Below are 18,102 nucleotides of genomic sequence, written 5' to 3' on the forward strand. Positions count from 1 at the left end.
GTACCTAGAATATGACAAAGTGCAATGCTCTTTGAACGACATTTTGCAAATAAAGTTTGTCCTTTTTTCTCTAGGATACCATGTCTTTTACAAATTTAGTTGTAAATACACATACGAGAATTTGCTACAAGCAGTACATGTGTAAAGGCAAATCCAATTAAAAACTCAAAAAACCCATGGGAGTGTTTCTTTATACTCTCCACACGCCTCTCAATTTTCATAATATTTGACTATATGGCCGCTAAAGTGTTGCTCCTTGTATGGGGAAAGGGGTATTTTGGTAAATTCCAGATAAGTGGTGGGGAGGGGTATTTGGGTAAATTTTCCAAAACTGGATACAGAGGGAAGTGGGCCGAGAGAGAGCTGCTCTGTTAGGGTTTCCTCCTCCTCGTCATCACCATGTCGAAGAAGAACAGCCTCTCTAAGCGAAAGAATCAGTACGAGTTCGACCTCAAGAGTATGTATATCCCCCCCCCATTAATTCATTCTCTCCCACTTCCATTCATCGCCTGAAAACGCTTTCTTTTTCTTTCGGATTTTGTTTTTTTGGTTTTGATGGTTTTTCTGTGTCTGTGTGTGTATATCTGTTCGTGTGTCTTTCTCTCAGGGGAGAAAAAAGATCGAGAGAAGAAAGAGAAGAAACTGAAAGCCAAGTCTGATCAAATGAAGGTATTACTCGGAGACTCCTCCTCGTCCTTCTTCTTTTCTTACGCTCATGCCCCAGTGGGTGTATTCCATTGCATAAATTTATATATTCGTCTGTTTTGCTTGGTTTGGATCACCTGGGCTAGTTGGTTTATTCATCGATTGATTCGCTTTGATTTTGATTACATTGACTCAATTGTTTGTTTTTGCATCATCTCTTCTTTTTCCCTTTATTTGACTAGATCACAAAATCTAAGCCCAAATCTTCTTTTATTTGCCGTGCTTTTGGTAGTTTTTTTGTTCTTGATTGGTTTAATCACATGGATTTTAACTTTTAATTTCCTGTATCTCTGTTTATTTGCTTGAATCGATCACATAGGTATATTCTTCCGTAGTTATTTATCTTTTTTTTGTTTTGTTTGCATGTTTGGTCATGGTGATTTCATCTTTGCTTTGATAAACTCCTTTTTTGTTTGTCAATTTGTTCACGTTGCTTCATCTTTGTGTTCTCTCTCTCTCATCTCTCTGTGTGGAGCATTCATGTATCAAAGCTGAACTACCTATGCACTCGGTCCAAATCTATATGTACTACTTTACTAGAAGCCAATGCAGAATAATTTATCACAAATTACATATATTTTGCTATATCTCCTTCACTTATCTTTGATTTTCTTTATCTTCTTGTTTTGCTAGGTTGGTTCGATAAATTCACAACTATGTTTTATTATCTTTCTTCTTTTTGTTTTGGTTGGTCATTATATCATTTGTTCAAATTTGTGTTTTGTTGTTCTTTTTTTTTTACTCAGTTGTTTTGATCGAATTGCTTCATCTTTAGTGGGCTTTATCTCGCTTTATTTTCTGGTTAATTTGTTCCAACTGATTCATCTCTGCATGGGCTGATTTATATTTTTTTGCTCTTTGGTCTATTGGGTTGTATCACATCATATCAATAGACCAAAGACAAAATATAAGATAAAGCAACACAATGCAGAGTAAAGGAGGTTTAATGTATCTTGCATTGATGTGAATTTTGATCAGGTTGATTCCTCAAAGAAGAAGAGTAAACGAGGTTTTAAAGTTGGAAAGAAAGGCAAAGTGAAGGTAAAATCTTCAGCTCTCGCTAAGGCCAAAGCTGCACAAGCTATGGAAGTGGACTCTTGAAACACATATTGTCTAATGAAGGATTTCTGTTCTTCCTCGTCAGAGACTTCATCCCAGTCAAATATATACCATTCTAACCTAAAATGTGTTTCTGATTTTCACTAATTTTAGGCACTACATGTACATCTGAGACTTGTGTTTTCATCTTTTCAAGAGGTCATTAGATATTATGGCATTGGGTTGGTTTTATGGCATCATCTCTATGGTTTTAGTCTATTTTGTTAGAGCGTGAGGGTGGATATGAGTTGCAGTGGGTGGAGTTGTAAAATTGTTTTAATCTTTTAGCTGTCAAATTGAGCATGTGATACATGGCTTGGTGTTGCAAAGTGTGGAGCATCCTTTTGTACACAATCATCTTGGAAAATATTAACCCCTAGACTTACCGTGAGAAAAAGATTTTAAACTTCGTAATCATCTCGGAATACATTACGCATTTGCGAATTTAGCGGTTAGAATTTTCCATGTTGATGAAGAAGCTGAAATCTATGCATGGAATGGAAGATGTTGTGCTAGCCATAATGGAGTTTCACCTTCGTGGAGCTTGAGGTCAGTATGTAAAGATATTTGTATGAGTCTAGTCTAGGAAATGACATTGTACAGTTAATACAACCTTATAGGAATTGTTTGAAACATTATGCATGATGTCCTCATATCTGAAACATTCCAAATTGGCTTGTTCTTTTGTTCCTTTAGTACATCAAAGCAACATAGGCTAGGTGAATATTTGTCAAATCCCCAATTCCTACTTTCAATCCATACTTGTCTAGATGAGTGTGAAAACATGGCTGATTGTTTCTAATGTGGATTCTTGGATGTAATGAAGCATTGACTAGTTGCCATTAGTAATTTTCACTAATGGAGTTTCAATATTAAAAACTTTGTTCTATATTGGGTGGGTTCTCTATTTCATGTGGAGGGTTTGCAACATAAAACATGAACACATATCCTCGTGGCCCTTTCTTTTCCTCTACCTGTGCATCCATACATTCCTCATATTGCATTCAAACCATTACCAGAGAACTCAGCCATATAAAAGCAAGTGGCTCATCTAGATTTGTTGTGGTAAGCATTCAATATCCCATGAGGCGATCCTAGGCTTTGTACTTTCATTTCTATATGACCCTCGTGGCCTTCGTTACGTTATTTTGTGTTGCTTCATTGTTGAGTCTTCTTGCTTGACCTTTTCGTTAGCAATGTTTGTAGTAATGGGTGTAATCTCCCGCTAGGTCTCCGGTTTCACTTCCGTTGCTGTAATGACATGTGCCCATTCTTCCACCCGTGCAAGCAAGCAAGCAAGAAGTGGAACTCCAAAGAGGCAAAGAATTAGCAATGGCCACATCCTCAGTAGCGTAGCAAGATCTTCCGGTGAGTGTTAAATAAGTGGGACCTCAAACAATTGCCCGATACTTCAAACGTGTAAATAAGAAAATCCAAATAACAATTGTTATGTTTATAGCCTATAAATGGCTTGATTCGGCTTTTTTCCTTGAGTGAGGCTCGAAAGAAAAGAAAAGAAAAGAAAAGAAGTCGTTTTAAGTTTGACAGACTGGAAAAGAGTAAGTTTTAGCCATGGTGATTCTATTTTGTTCGTAATATATTAAAAGTTATTACTTCGGAAACCGTAGAGCCTCTAGCAAGCCGGTGGTGCAAGCGCATAAGGTGAATGGGACCCTACCTTTCTATCAGGAGTACTTCGTTTTATGAAAAAACCTCATAAAGCTCGTATATACCCTGGTTCATACATCCAAATAAACCCTAATCTTGGCTCTGAATGTCAAAGCAGGGAGTGGCCGAATGAAAGAAGCGTTTGATTTCAATAAATCCGCTTTCAAAAGAGATATTCGAATCGTATCTCCTCCCTTAATGCCAAAGTATACTGTTAGAAATTGACGCTTTCAAACCTTCACCTCTCGGCCACAACCGAGGACACACGAGTCAATGCAGCAGTAAATCGAAAACACAGAGAGAGACTCGAATGCACAGGGTTTAGCGTGGAAAACCCTAGACGGGAAAAACCACGGGAGTGCAAGACTCCAACTATCACTATACGCAGGGAATGTACAATGGCGAGCTGCAAGGCGACGACCTTGAGCTCGTTGTCCTCGCCACAGGCGGCGGTATTACACAGAGGCGTCGACCTCTTCCTTTCTCTCTCTCTCTCTCACTCTCTCTCTCGGCTGCTCTCACTTCGCTCCCTCTAAGTGGAAAACAGAAAAATGAGCAACAACTAAAACTGTTTGCCCTAAGTCATATTTATACACATATGACTTTCGGGCTATTTACAAATATAGCCTAGAGGGCCCTTGGCAAACATATTCACAAATATGTCCCCGCATCCGGATCTCTCTCTGGGTACATTCGTCATCCGGCTCCGTAGCCGGGGTCTTCATCATCCAGATCCGAAACCGGGTCTTCATCATCCGGCTCCGTAACCGGGTCTTCATCATCCGGCTCTGATACCGGGTACTCCTCATTCGGGTCTTCATTCCCGATTCCCGGACATCTGACCATCCCATCCGGAGGGACCGTAATCCCAACATATACTTTGTATTCAAGAAGGAAAAACGAAGTGCAATGAGTATAATGGTGCTCGACCTTTCGTGCGATTAGGAAATTCCATAGTAATGGTCCCGTGAATTCGAGAATATGCCAAAACGACAAGATCATCTACATAAATTAAAAGTATTACTAGAAATGTCCAATGGTTGGTTTTTTCCCATGTCTCTTAAGGTATTTTGGCGGAACTCATCTAGTTGGTTAGTGCAAAGGCCAAATAGTATAGATAATTGAGGGTATCCTTTTTTCCTATATATGATGCCAACTTCTATGAAAACCTTTGTTTGCTTTCAACATGCACCTTATTTGCATTCGGATTGTATCAAAAGCCTTTTGAAATCTACAAAACAACAATACAATGGTTATAGTGTAAAGCGAACTCTCGTCCATTGCGCCCACGAATAAACAAAGTGATGGATAGTGTTGTGTTTTGGTTGGACACCTACTTGTTCTATCTCTCTTGCACATCCATGATAATGAGCTTAACGCATATTGTGGCTCACTGTTGGTAATGCTTTATGAGATGGTTTACAAGCATGAAGTGCATAACTAATATATATGGAATTGATTATAGTGATGAGACATGGTATCCAAGGTTTGTTGGTATAGTGGGGTGTGGTTATGATGTTCATTGATTACATTTTTTTCCATAAAAAAATCTTCCATTGGTATTAAAATTAAAGTGGCCAAGGGCAATATACAAACAATATATAATCTAGGCCATCTCAACAATTATAGATCATCACAGAAAGGACCAAAGATAACTTATGTCATTTGGCAAGATACCTTCTTTGCCTCATTCGATCAAAGCATTTTAGTGCCATGTCATGAACACCATGTTCTACATAGCATTGTTGAGAGTGCAACCTTGTTGCACCAATAAAACTGCACAACCCAAGTATGCTCCAACCACACTTATTCCTCAATGGCTCATTGATTACATTTAGATGTCCTAGAGTGGATCAAATGTTGTGAGCATAAACCTTCCTATATTTATGATTGCAATCTCCATTGCCATCAACATACATTTGCACACTTCGTAGAAACTCCACTATATGTTGCCAATGGAGGTGGGGGTGTATGGAACAAGTCAATTATGCGTGATTGTCGTTGCATCTTGTGTGGTAATATTATGCTTTTGAAGCTGGAACCATCTTTGGCCAAAGTGTATTGGGACAACATTCTCCATCATGTATTCAATGGAGGAGGGTGGCATGCTTCTCTAGAATGTGTTGGTAAACATAACATCTACTCACTAAGTGCTCCATCTCAACATCTCCTTTGCATAACTTGTAGATCTTCTAGCTCTATGCTTACAAAGTGTTCATCCTTCTTTAATATCTAACTACATGAAGGGAAGTCCTAGTTGGCATATTGCATCGCAAGAACTATAGAGCATGTAGACATCCATGTATCTAGGTCTCTATATGAATCCATCCTATGAGAAACTCAAATACTATCATTATAACCTAACGTGAGCTATCTTTGTGGCAAGAGGCTCTCTATAGTTTGATCCAAGTATATTGGGTGCAAAGTTGTCATGGGTCTTGAACAATGCTTTGTTCCATGGAGAGGTGTAGGATATCATAAGGTTGACAAGCTCTCAATGTTGAGACCATTGTTGTTGAATTGCTTTGTCATTTTCTAGCACCACAACTCTTCTTCGTATTTATTGTTGATACTTCCTTTGATTCTACAAATACTTTACATTTAATTCTTTGAGTTGGTTTGCTTTAGATCCATTTGATTGGTATGGCCAATTAAGCTCGATGACCTCGTGTGAGATTAAGGATTCATTATGTATATCCGTAATTATGTGACGATATGTCAACACTCTATTTGTGTCCACATGTGGGTATGGGGGTATGTGGCACATACAGTTAGATTGTGCATGATGTAGAGGTCCCCATGGTTTTGAATAACCATATCTTGGTGAGAAAGTTCCTAGTTGTGGGCATAATGGCATTGTCATTCTAGCATGACCAAAGTTGCATAGTTTTAAGTAAGTTGATCATTGGTGACTTGGGTGATAAAGAAGTACATGTTGGTATTTGTTTGCATGACTCTTAGATAAGCATATGAAAAGTTCAACTTTTACTCTTGCTCATGAGAAGACAATCAATCAATGAGCTTGGTCCTTCTTTGGAAGATCAAGGCCTTTGTCTTTCCTTAGCTTGCTACAAGTGCTTATTGGCCACAAAAAACCATCTAGTGCATTTACATGATGTCAAACCTCCACAAGATTGACAGACCAAGATGATGTCATTGGTGTAAAGAAGAATGTGGATATCGTATCTACTATGGTGATTCCCTCGTTGCCTCCCTGTGCGATGTAGTATGTGGCTTTGTTGATATAGAGTATAACGAAGGTATGGAGAGATGGGCAAACTTGATTTACATAAATGGTGCTTGTGATGTCCATCGATAACCCCCATGGACACCTATGTGTACAACACTTGCTCATAATGCATATGTCGTCCTCCTCGTGTTGGAGGGAATCTTGAGTGCATGGAGTACATATCAAAGTTTTCTTTGTCTACCATTGTCTTGTTGAGTATGCGATGCAACGAAAAGGTATGATTGGTAGTAAAGAAGGTTATTTGAAATCCGATTGTCCTAAGGCTAGTATTTCTTCACAATTGTCATGAGTAGAGAGAGAGAGAGAGAGAGAGAGAGAGAGAGAGAGCAAGAGTGGAGAGAGGAAGAAGAAAAGCGAATTTGTTTTTGTTGGTGCGCTCTCTATTGGCAACGGAATTGGGCACAAAACAAACGTTAGAAAGCCCTCGATCAGAGCTTTGTAACGAGATATAGCAAGTTGAATTTGGTGGTCCGAACTAGAAGCAACGATTGAAAGTATGAATCTTGTGTTGTTAGCATACACATACTCAACACGCATTCTAAACCTCCTAAAAAATAATGAATATAAACATGATTTCCTCACAAATTGTGGGGGACATCGATATGGGCATCATCGACCCAATAAAGAGTAATGTGATGATTGAATGTAATCGTGAAAGGGAAGAATTTGGAAGGTTTAAGAGGTTTAAAGGTATTGAGGAAATGAATGAGAAGAAAAATTTGACATATGTTGAAGTAATACATATGGATGAGGTTGACAAAGACCATCTTAATGGGGATAATTTATGGGGTATTGCCAATACCTTGTTGTCTGATATTGTGGAAGAAAATGAAAATGCAACAAAAGAACGCATTGATGTGGAAGTTGATGCTAAGGCAGTGTTGCAATCTTTTGATGTATTCTATGATCAACCGATTATATTATTTTTTACCTGGAAACTCCCATATATAAATTGGATTAGACAATGGTTGAACACAATCGTGTCACCGAATTGTGTTGAGGATATATTTGCAGGACCACGAGGGTTTTATGATGTAGTATTTCGTTCCCCTGAACATCGAAGTGCATTGTTGGCTAAAGTTCCATAAATGATTAGTGCATGTAATGCAATGGTCCCCCGTTGTCAAGATTCGAACTCTTGACATAACCATGTTGTAATCGAGTGTTATGTGTTAACCACACATCTAGCATATAATCATGTATATACTTCCTCATTGTAGGTTTTAGCTAGCATCATGTGCATAATTTCTCCCTTGTATTATTAACACTTGGCACATGCATGCGTACCTACTGCCTACATGCTCTATTGTATCACATGCGTGCAACAGGTATGCATGCCACTTAGTATAAATAGTTGAGTTCACCTTGAAGGAATTCAAGGGGAATAACGCCAGTGATGGACATATCAATCTAGTATTCTCGTTTCGCCCATCTTCTCTCCTTGATCTTCATCTCTATCTTTATGCTCTTGTGTCATCATCCATCGTAGCCTCATCATCCGTGCTTCGTCTTAGTCCGCGCTTGATGTGTTTGTGACAGTTTGTTCACCTTCCAAGTAGAAGCATCACCCGTCTTCGTCATCGCCTTTGCTTCTAGAGTTACCATCATCACCGTACCATCATCAACATCGCTTCATTTCCTATCTTCCTCGTCGTTTCTATCTCCTAGTTTCTTCTCATAATTTTCATTGGCTTTTAGTTCTCCTCATCATTGTCTCTATTTTTTAGTTTCTTTCCGGTTCGTGTTCGTGTTCTAGTTCCCGAAGAGGGCCGCACAAGGCCGCTCACTCCCGTTGGTGTTCGTGTTCCAGTTCCCGGCGAGGGCCGCATGGTCGCTCACGCCCGTTCATGTTCCAATTCCCGGTGAGGGCAGCATGGTCGCTCACGCACGTTCGTGTTCGAGTTCCCGGTGAGGGCCGCATGGTCGCTCACACCCATTCGTGTTCTTGTGCCCAGTGAGGGTTGCATGGTCGCTCACTCCCGTTCGTGTTCCAGTCTCCGGTGAGGACCGCACATGGTCGCTCACTCCAATTATTTTTCATGTTCCACATCCCGGCGAGGACCGACATGGTCGCTCATGCCCATTGCGGCGCATGTTCCAATTCTCGGTGAGGACCACACATGGTCGCTCACGCCCGTTGGTGTTCGTGTTCCAACTCTCGATGAGGACCACCATGGTCTCTCATGCCCGTTGGTGTTGGTGTTCCAATCTCCGGTGAGGACCACACATGGTCACTCACTCCAACTATTGTTTGTGTTCCAGATCCCGGTGAGGACCGACATGGTTCCTCATGCCCGTTGTTGTTCATGTTCTAGTTCCCGGTGAGGACCACACATGGTCGATTACTCCCGTTCGTGTTCTAGTCTCAGGTGAGGACCGCACATGGTCGCTCACTCCCGTTGGTGTTGGTGTTCGAGTTCCCAGTGAGGGCCGCATGGTCGCTCACGCTCGTTTGTGTTCCTGTTCCCGGTGAGGACCGCACATGACCGCTCACTCCTGTTCGTGTTCGTGTTCCTGGTGAGGGTCGCATGGTCACTCACTCCCGTTCGTGTTCCAATCTCCGGTGAGGACCACACACGGTCGCTCACTCCAACTATTGTTCGTGTTCTAGATCCCGGTGAGGACCGACATGGTTGCTCATGCCCGTTGTTGTTCATGTTCCAGTTCCTGGTGAGGACCACACATGGTCAATTAATCCCGTTCGTGTTCCATTTCTCGGTGAGGACAACATGGTTGCTCACCCCCGTTGGTGTTCGTGTTCCAACTCTCAGCGAGGACCGTTCCAATTCCTGGCAAGGACCTCACATGGTTACTCATGCCCCTTGGTGTTCATGCTCCCCGTGAGGACCGCACATGGTCGCTCACACCCGTTGATGTTTGTGATCCAGTTCTAGTCGAGGACCACACATGGTCGCTCATGCCCGTTGGTGTTAAATACCTCGTCTTGTGGAAGGGTTACTCCTTGTCTAGGGTTTACAAAATACTTTGGAGGTGATCTCAGTTTTTTATCAACAATATCCCCTTAAGCTGACAAACGATTTGGGAAGGCATCCTTGGAGGGGGGATAATGTCAAGATTCGAACTCTTGACATAACCATGTTGTAATCGAGTGTTATGTGTTAACCACACATCTAGCATATAATCATGTATATACTTCCTCATTGTAGGTTTTAGCTAGCATCATGTGCATAATTTCTCCCTTGTATTATTAACACTTGGCACATGCATGCGTACCTACTGCCTACATGCGCTATTGTATCACATGCGTGCAACAGGTATGCATGCCACTTAGTATAAATAGTTGAGTTCACCTTGAAGGAATTCAAGGTGAACAACGCCAGTGATGGACATATCAATCTAGTATTCTCATTTCGCCCATCTTCTCTCCTTAATTTTCATCTCTATCTTTATGCTCTTGTGTCATCATCCATCGTAGCCTCATCATCCGTGCTCCGTCTTAGTCCGCGCTTGATGTGTTCGTGACACCCGTAGTGGACTATCATGCTTTGTTGAAACAAGAATGCCCCATTTGGGTAATAGTGGATTGTAAGCATACGTTTTTATGGCCACTTTTACCTGAGTTGATGAGTCAAATGGGTAAAGTGTTGTATCTCCACATGCAAATGCTACAAATAAGTGCAAATTTTGTATGTTATGGGATACAAGTTGTAAGAGGTTAGGATGGGTGTGTATGAACACACCTGGTATCAAAAGACTTTGTTTTAAATTGATATGGGAGACATTTGCAGGTCATTGTTTTGGGTGTGGTGAATGGGGTCACTTTATGATGGAATGCCAACGTCATTGCCCTTCAACTATAGAGGTTCCTAATGAAGGGAATGGTAAGGGAGGAGTTGGGAGATATGTTGGTGTATCAAATATTATGGTTGTTATGGATGAAAGAACATCATCTAGAGCAGGTTATACAAAGGTCTCACTTCAAGGTTTGGCCCCTAAGAATAAGGGAACTCAATCTATGGATATGGAAAAACAAAGTTTAGTGGTTATAGATAAGGGGGGAAAACCGTTGGATAGGACTAGTAGTGATGTTGTTGTTGACAACGATTTGCATCAGGTTAAGGGTAAGTCGAAGGGGAAAACAATGAATATGCAACGTAATAGTTTTCCCACTACTAGGGAGCGTCCTCGAAAAGTTCCATGGCAACAACAATTTAGGGATAAAGGATTACCCCTTCACCTTCAATTTGATTCATTGGGACGGGTTGTAAATTCATCGAATTCTCTAGGTTTTCGTCAAGCGGGAGGACCTAAATAAAAGATTTTGATAGACAACCCTAAGGATGTGGTGCATGAAAATCCATATGCAATATTAGAATATGCTTTGACGAGTTCCATGACATCAGTTGCTCTAAAGGAGAAAGTGCACCCATAACATTGTTGATTGAATGAAAGTGTTAACATGGAATGTGAAAGGGGCATGTTCTCCTCATAAGAAGTATATATTATGGGAAACTTTGTTAAGTAAAGTATGGGATGTATTATGTGCAGTTGAGCATAAGTGTCATGAGCTAGCAGGATCTAGAGTTCATTTTCGTGGATATTCATCATTTTATGCAGGGCATCTTAATAACCATTATTCAGGTGTGGTATTAATCGTGCGGGATAAATATTATCCTCAAGTGGTGCATAATGATCCTTATGGTCGATTTTTGGTTCTAGAAATCACTTTTTTTGGCGAGGTTGTGTGGTTGGTTGGGATTTATGCCTCCAACCAAGCTACTCAACGTATTGTATTATGGGGCTCACTCCTTCAAACCCTATGTGTGGGTCGTCTATGATTACTTACGGGTGATTTTAACATGTGTATTGATGCATCTCAATCTACATCTGAACATTCGATCATGGATGATCTTGAACAACTTGGTTGGGATTCATAGGCTATGGAGGTTCTGAAGTTGGATGTTTGGACATGGTTGCATGGGAATGATCCAGGTTTTACCTTCCAATCTGCCCAACATAGACAAACATGGAGTCGACTAGATAGAATGTATGTGATGCACGATGATTCTTTTTTACCGACATCAATTCGTATGATAGTTCTACAAGATGTAGGAACTTCAAATCACTTTCCTATTTGTTTGGAGGTTTGTAGTCATGCAATTGACATGTATAAATCCTTACTTTGAAAGCCTCCATTACGCTTCAACTCTTTTCTTTTGCTTCAGCCTCACTTTGATTCTCTTATGGAGCAAATTTTGGTAATTTTTTCACAACAAGTGAATATTAAAGGAATTAAAGCATGAGTATCACATTACAAAACATTAAGGTCATTCATTGTATGTATGGAGTAACTAATGCTCAACGACGAAGAGGTCTTCTTCGAAAATTCTCACAAGTTCTCTCCAAGTGTAATGCATTATTGATACATGCACCATTAGATGAGGAGATTTTGGATATCCAGAGTCAATTACATGTTATTATTTCTCGATTGCAATGCCAAAGTTATCGTTATGCTAAGATGCAACAACTCAGGGATGGGCTCATAAATAATCGATGTCAATCTCATTTGTTTTTCCATGTGCTACATCCTGGTTATGCTCGATCTAATGCGGTATATGTGAAGCAAGGGGATAAATTGATAGTGGATCCTACTACAATAATTGACATATGTGTTCATTACTTTAAGGATTTGATTGACCCACAATTGTTAATGACAAATGAGGTGAGTAGAGCACGTCATGAGTTTTATGATGTGGTTGCATGTATTGTGCATGACCTCATTAGTCATTAATTGGATGCGAATTTCACTGAGGATGAGGTGAACACGGTTTTAAGGCATCTTCCTAGTGGTAAGAGCCCTAGTTGGGATGGCTTAACAAATGAAGTTTTTAAGCGATATTCGAACATTTTAAAGGGGCCCTTAACTTTGATGTTTCAACATTCTTGGGATTTTGGTCGTATGCCTCAAGCTTGGAGGTTGGTCTAATTAAATTAGTTCCAAAGGTGGCATCTCGCGAGTCATTTTATCAATGGAAACCTATTTCAACATGTTTGTGTTCACAAGTGGAAGGATCGCGCATTCCACTTATACATTCCTTTTATAATCTTGCGATTTTAGGCGATTTTTAGAAACTTGATACACCAGTATCACATGTTTTAAATCGCATGTAAAATTTGTTAATTTTTTGAGATTTAACAAGTTTCAAAATGATAATTTTTAAAATTGAATAGTTTTTCAATAAATGCTTAAACGTTGATAGTTTGCAAATATGAAACGTAGTTAACTTGAAGAAAATCACAATGGTTAACTTACCACACAAGTTAAGATTAATGGTTTCACCATCTTGAGAAGATGTAGATTCCAGAAGTGGAAGTTACATCTATTGTTAGACTTGAAAATCTTTTAAGTATAAGAGGTAACATTGTAATCTGTAATGCCATCATCTATAAATTTAGTGCTCATTAACATCCATAAATTCACAACTCAAGAAATGTATACAATATTCATAAACAATTTTGGTAAATCCATAACTCCTACATTGTAGATGATATTCATAAACTGTCAAAACTACCAAACATAGATGTAAACATTAATATATTAATTTGAACATATCACATACTTATCAAGGTATCCACAATGCTCAATTGGTTGAATGAATATCTAGTAAGTTGAGGGATAAGTTCATGTATTGGAAGTCACAATCTTGGTCATTTCATGTACGCTTGAAGGTTGTACAATGTATTATGGAACCCATGATATTATATTACTTGTCATTATTGCCATGGAAAAAGAATGCTTTGCATTCTGTTTTGCAACCTCTTCGATATTTGTTCTCGAAGAAGAGGGATAAGATGGGAATCACACGGGTGGCGTGGAATCATCTAGCAACCCCTAAGCGTTTGGGGGGAGCTGGAATATTGAACTACCTATACATATGATGTCTCATAGATTTTCATTATTACAAGACATGTGTTCAAACTCACAACCGTGGATATCTATTGTTCAATATTCCATTAAGAACAAGGGTTTAGCACATGGGAGGACAACAATTAAGGCTTCATGGTGGCAATTACTGAGTGGATGTATTTCACTTACGATTATGAGCTCTTCATGTGTTCAGTACTTGGTTACCTCATGGCAAGAAGCACTCTTGTTATGTGTACGGAAACCATCATCTAGTAGAGAGCATTGTAATTATTTGCAAAAAGAGTTACTTGTGTCTTCGCAGTTATTATGTTGGCCAGGAAAGCAGAGATTGCGCTCTCAATTTAATCATTTGTTTCGTTTGGGGGTCAAAGAGATGGGACATATAGTTGAGGTTCTATCTCAAAGAATTTTGGAGTTTGTTGAAGCGCAACAATTATTACGCATCCCGCCTAATTATGGATTTATTTGGCAACAACTACAAAATATTGCATTGATGCAAGGTCCCTTACCTCTACAAACAGGAGAACAACCGTGGATTGATTGGTGTTTACAGGGTTAAACGTCGTTGTTACAAGTGACTACTAATGTTTTGTATCATTGCTTTGTTAAATCTCTTGGATGGCTATCATCTACGGCGAAAAAAGCATGGAAAATACATAAATATGATAATGGGTGGTGGCAGATCTTACAATGTAGTGGGCATTTTAAATTATCACTTGTAGCAAAGGTCTTCATTTAGAGAGTTTTGATTGGAGGGTTGCCTTTGGGATTAGCTCTAAAGCGTCATGGACTAGCAACAGGTAATTGCTTCTTTCGCATTGTTCAAATGGAAGATAGTACTCATCGATTTATACAATGTCCGATTGCTTGTTAGATTTGGAGTTACATTTCTCAAAATTGGCAAGTTTTATCATGGTGTTATTTGACACCTAAACACTATGTGTTTGCAAAATTTACAAAGGTTGACCCAAAATTTATGAGATATGGGGAATTCCGTCATAATTGGAACATGCGCAACGCTTTTGTATTTGATGGTAGACATGGAGTGAAAGAATATCTATCGAAAGTTAAAGGGAGTACAAATGTAACAATTTTCTTTATTGGAGCAAGTGGAAATTCTTTCCTCAGTGGAGTGTTCATCTTGCCTATTGGCAATTCAACATGTTCCACTACCCATGTAGTGTAGTTAGTGGGTGACTATATTCCATTGTCACGCCCATTGTAAGTAGTGTTTTTCACACACATTTATTAATATAATTGTGTGTTTTCACCGAGAGAGAGAGAGTGTGTGTGTGTGTGTGTGCATGTTTTTTTTTTCTTTAGCAAGAGCACATTGTAGATTGTATTACATTATAGACATGAATTACAATCATTTGATTTTGATGTGTGAGAATTTGTAGGTATTATATATAAAAAAAGTACATTTCAAATCCCTTATATCGTGTTAATGTAAAGAAACTACGTTTATACGAAGGTCAATGCTCTTATTCTATGATAAGATGCTTTGCAAACTACAATGAGAGGGTCTTGATGGGTTGAGATGAATTGGTTAATGTTGGAATCCTTATTTCATACGTATGAAGTTTAAAGCTATGTTTTTTTAGTCATAGACTCATGTGCCATTTCGAATCAACATAAAGTTAAGAAGCTTTCTATAGACACTTTTTGACTTTGTCCTATTGAGCCAAAATTTCGACAATATTAATATAGTTTTGTAAAGAACATGAAACACCTCAAACACTTATTTAAACTGAATCCTCATCATCTTATCCTACCTAGCATTTGTTTATGTCCCCTTCATGATTTGGATATGTTTGATCTCCCTCGTGCATATACACATGTGCATATCTATTGGTGTGCATGTGCTAATAAGGATAAGATCACATCGAGAGTGCGTTGCTTTAATGCGATGTTGAAGGAACAAATAGTGTGCATTGTATCATTTTCTTTCTCAGCATACTTTAGTGTTACAATAATATCAACGTGCATGTAATATATGTTGATGATTGCATGGACATCTAAAACGAAGAATATACAATAACTTCTATCCATTGATCACATATTCACACCATAGAGATGTAAATGAATAAGTAATTGTGTCACGGATAATGAATATGTTTGTGGAGTTATGGTGTTGTCTAGATTTTAAGGGGAGATCTAAGTGTGGATTTACTATTATACATGTCACACGGTACACCCAAGTAATCGTTACTACATGTGGATACAGACGCATGGAATATTAAGTGGTGTACTTCTATCATCATTTGTTTGGTTGCCCCAAGTGGAATAGACTTGTGATTAATGTGTATTGGAACTTGGACCTCATTTTTTGTTTTGACTTTCATAGTCCTTTACTTGTATGGCATTCATGTGTGCACATACATCAATTTGTTTCTTGAATAACCAAATAATGTTGAATTCGAACCAGGGTTAAGGTGATGCTATTATCTTAGTTTTGTTAGGATGAAAACATTAGAAAGTTATCATAGAAACAAGGCAACAATCATAATAGAAAAGATAAATTATTCATGCCATCCAAGACCATAAGTGAAAGGTAATGCCATCAAAGTACAATATCACTTTTAACTTATATCTCTCTTGTATGCATATACATGTTGAGTTATCGGATTAGCTTTTGGACCATATGATATTCTAAGCAAAGCTCACAAATATATAATACTCCTGAAAAGTTTCCAAGTTGATAAACTTTTGCTCATTTGACACAAATTATGTGGATGGACTTCTATCGAATGCATATGAACATCATCATTGTGTTTTGAGAAATTTCCAAAGTATTGCTAATATATTGTTTACTTCCCAGATGCCCCTGTATCTTTGCAGTTGTAGTGAATGGCCACAAACAACCCCCAAAAAAGAGAAAAAAATGGATGAATTGACCAAATACACAAACAACACATACAACTGCTCAAGATGGGGTTCCCATAAATGCCATTTGGGGAAATGATGATAATTCATACTTAAATTTGAATAGGGTAAGTTTGGTTTGAAGTTGTCAAACCTCTTCAAAAAAAACTTAATTTATAAAAACATTATCCAACTTTCTAGAAACATATGACCCTTGCCATTTAGGTAGGACATCATGTTTCAACAATCAACCCTACAACTGTCCAGTTAAGAGAAGAAACTTCTAAAAAGTTTATGTTGATGCCAAAAGCTTGAATAATAAATTATTGCTACTTTCTACAATGTGAACTTAAGGACATACATGTTTGATAGTGTTTGCAATAATAACTTTGAACATGCTATTATGATATTGAAGTGAGAGAGTCTTCAAGTTTTCGACAATGACATTTCTTTGACTATATGTAAATATCATAGCAAATAATTTCAATTAAGGAGATTTTAATGAGAGGGGAGGAACGTATAAGCATCTCCACGTGAACATATTTAAAAGAATAATAAGCCTCCGTACTTCATACAATGCCAACATATAAAGATAACAAATCATTACTTAACAATCATGAGACAAATTTAATGACGAGAGGAAACATGACTACATACATTTAGTTAAATGGCTAATCAATGGGATTGCTTCTTTGGTCAAGAGGTGGAAAAGTAATGAGATTCTTGCATTGGTACAATTTTTTTTACCATAATTGGATTAGTCATAAGTTTTTGGCTTTCGAAAATAAGGTCTTGGCCCTTGGGTTTAAATCATTATACTTCCACATATACTTCATGTCGTTTTGTATTCTGTTTTCATAATGAGCTTACCCTAGTCAATTTATCAAGCAAACAACCTCATGGATTCTAAACATTTGATATAACAATCTCAAGCCTCTTTCTTTCCTCGATATCTTTTTTTACGTGCCAATCATTGTTGATTACATGTACCTCGATGAACAACCTTTGCCAACAAAGTTGCCATTGACACTCACCTCATTCCTAGTGCATTACCATCCAATTTGATGTGTGATTTGTTTGAGACGTTATAAAAAATTGATATCTATGTCCTATGATTCACTCACCTCCAAACTCCATGTATTTCTCTTGATTAAGAAATGTTTGACAAGTCAAGCGCTCGTGATGATTTCCAACATGTTTTTTTTGTATGAGGTAAAAGAGATAGATGTAGAATGAACATGTCTCAAAATCTTTTGTAGGATAGAAATGCAAAGACATTTACCCACAAGTATAGATAAGCCTTCCAAAAATAAAGCAACATGTAAACACGCGACAACCTTACTTTCACGTGGAATAAAATGCGTGCCTATGTCAAAACATGATATTAGGATATGCCTATTAGACTGTGGAGGGCATTGTTTGCCACATATGAGTAGGTCAAGAACAAGTACATGTAATTGTTGGACATTGTCATTCCCTTGCTCCACGACATTGATAAATCTCCTATATCATGTCCTTTGATCATTAGCCATTTCACACATGGCGATTTTGTACATTTGTAAAACCATCTCAATAATCAATACCAATTGTAAAATGACAACACAGTTAAGATCATTTAGGTAACTTA

At 38.4% G+C, this 18,102-nt stretch overlaps 1 protein-coding gene across 1 annotated transcript; it reads left to right on the top strand.

Annotated features, from left to right (window-relative positions):
* Window positions 1-324: 324 nt before the first annotated feature.
* LOC147855835 (uncharacterized) lies at window positions 325-1,993 on the top strand. The gene is made up of 3 exons (XM_087330010.1): window positions 325-457; window positions 608-669; window positions 1,684-1,993. Exons 1-3 carry the CDS (start codon window positions 400-402, stop codon window positions 1,804-1,806), a joined length of 243 nt encoding a protein of 80 aa, XP_087186136.1. The 5' UTR covers window positions 325-399; the 3' UTR covers window positions 1,807-1,993.
* The last annotated feature ends 16,109 nt before the right edge of the window (window positions 1,994-18,102 follow it).

This window comes from Azolla caroliniana, unplaced genomic scaffold (assembly GCF_043228905.1).
Source record: "Azolla caroliniana isolate FFs.n. ecotype wild unplaced genomic scaffold, voAzoCaro1.0.p SCAF_14, whole genome shotgun sequence".
Classification (NCBI taxonomy): Eukaryota; Viridiplantae; Streptophyta; class Polypodiopsida; order Salviniales; family Salviniaceae; genus Azolla; species Azolla caroliniana.

Excerpts from the sequence above, each read along its gene's own strand:
- LOC147855835 (XM_087330010.1), top strand. The coding sequence starts at position 400 with ATGTCGAAGAAGAACAGCCTCTCTAAGCGAAAGAATCAGTACGAGTTC. Across the intron at positions 458-607 it reads GTACGAGTTCGACCTCAAGA|GGGAGAAAAAAGATCGAGAG; the intron begins GTATGTATATCC and ends TCTTTCTCTCAG. Across the intron at positions 670-1,683 it reads CCAAGTCTGATCAAATGAAG|GTTGATTCCTCAAAGAAGAA; the intron begins GTATTACTCGGA and ends AATTTTGATCAG.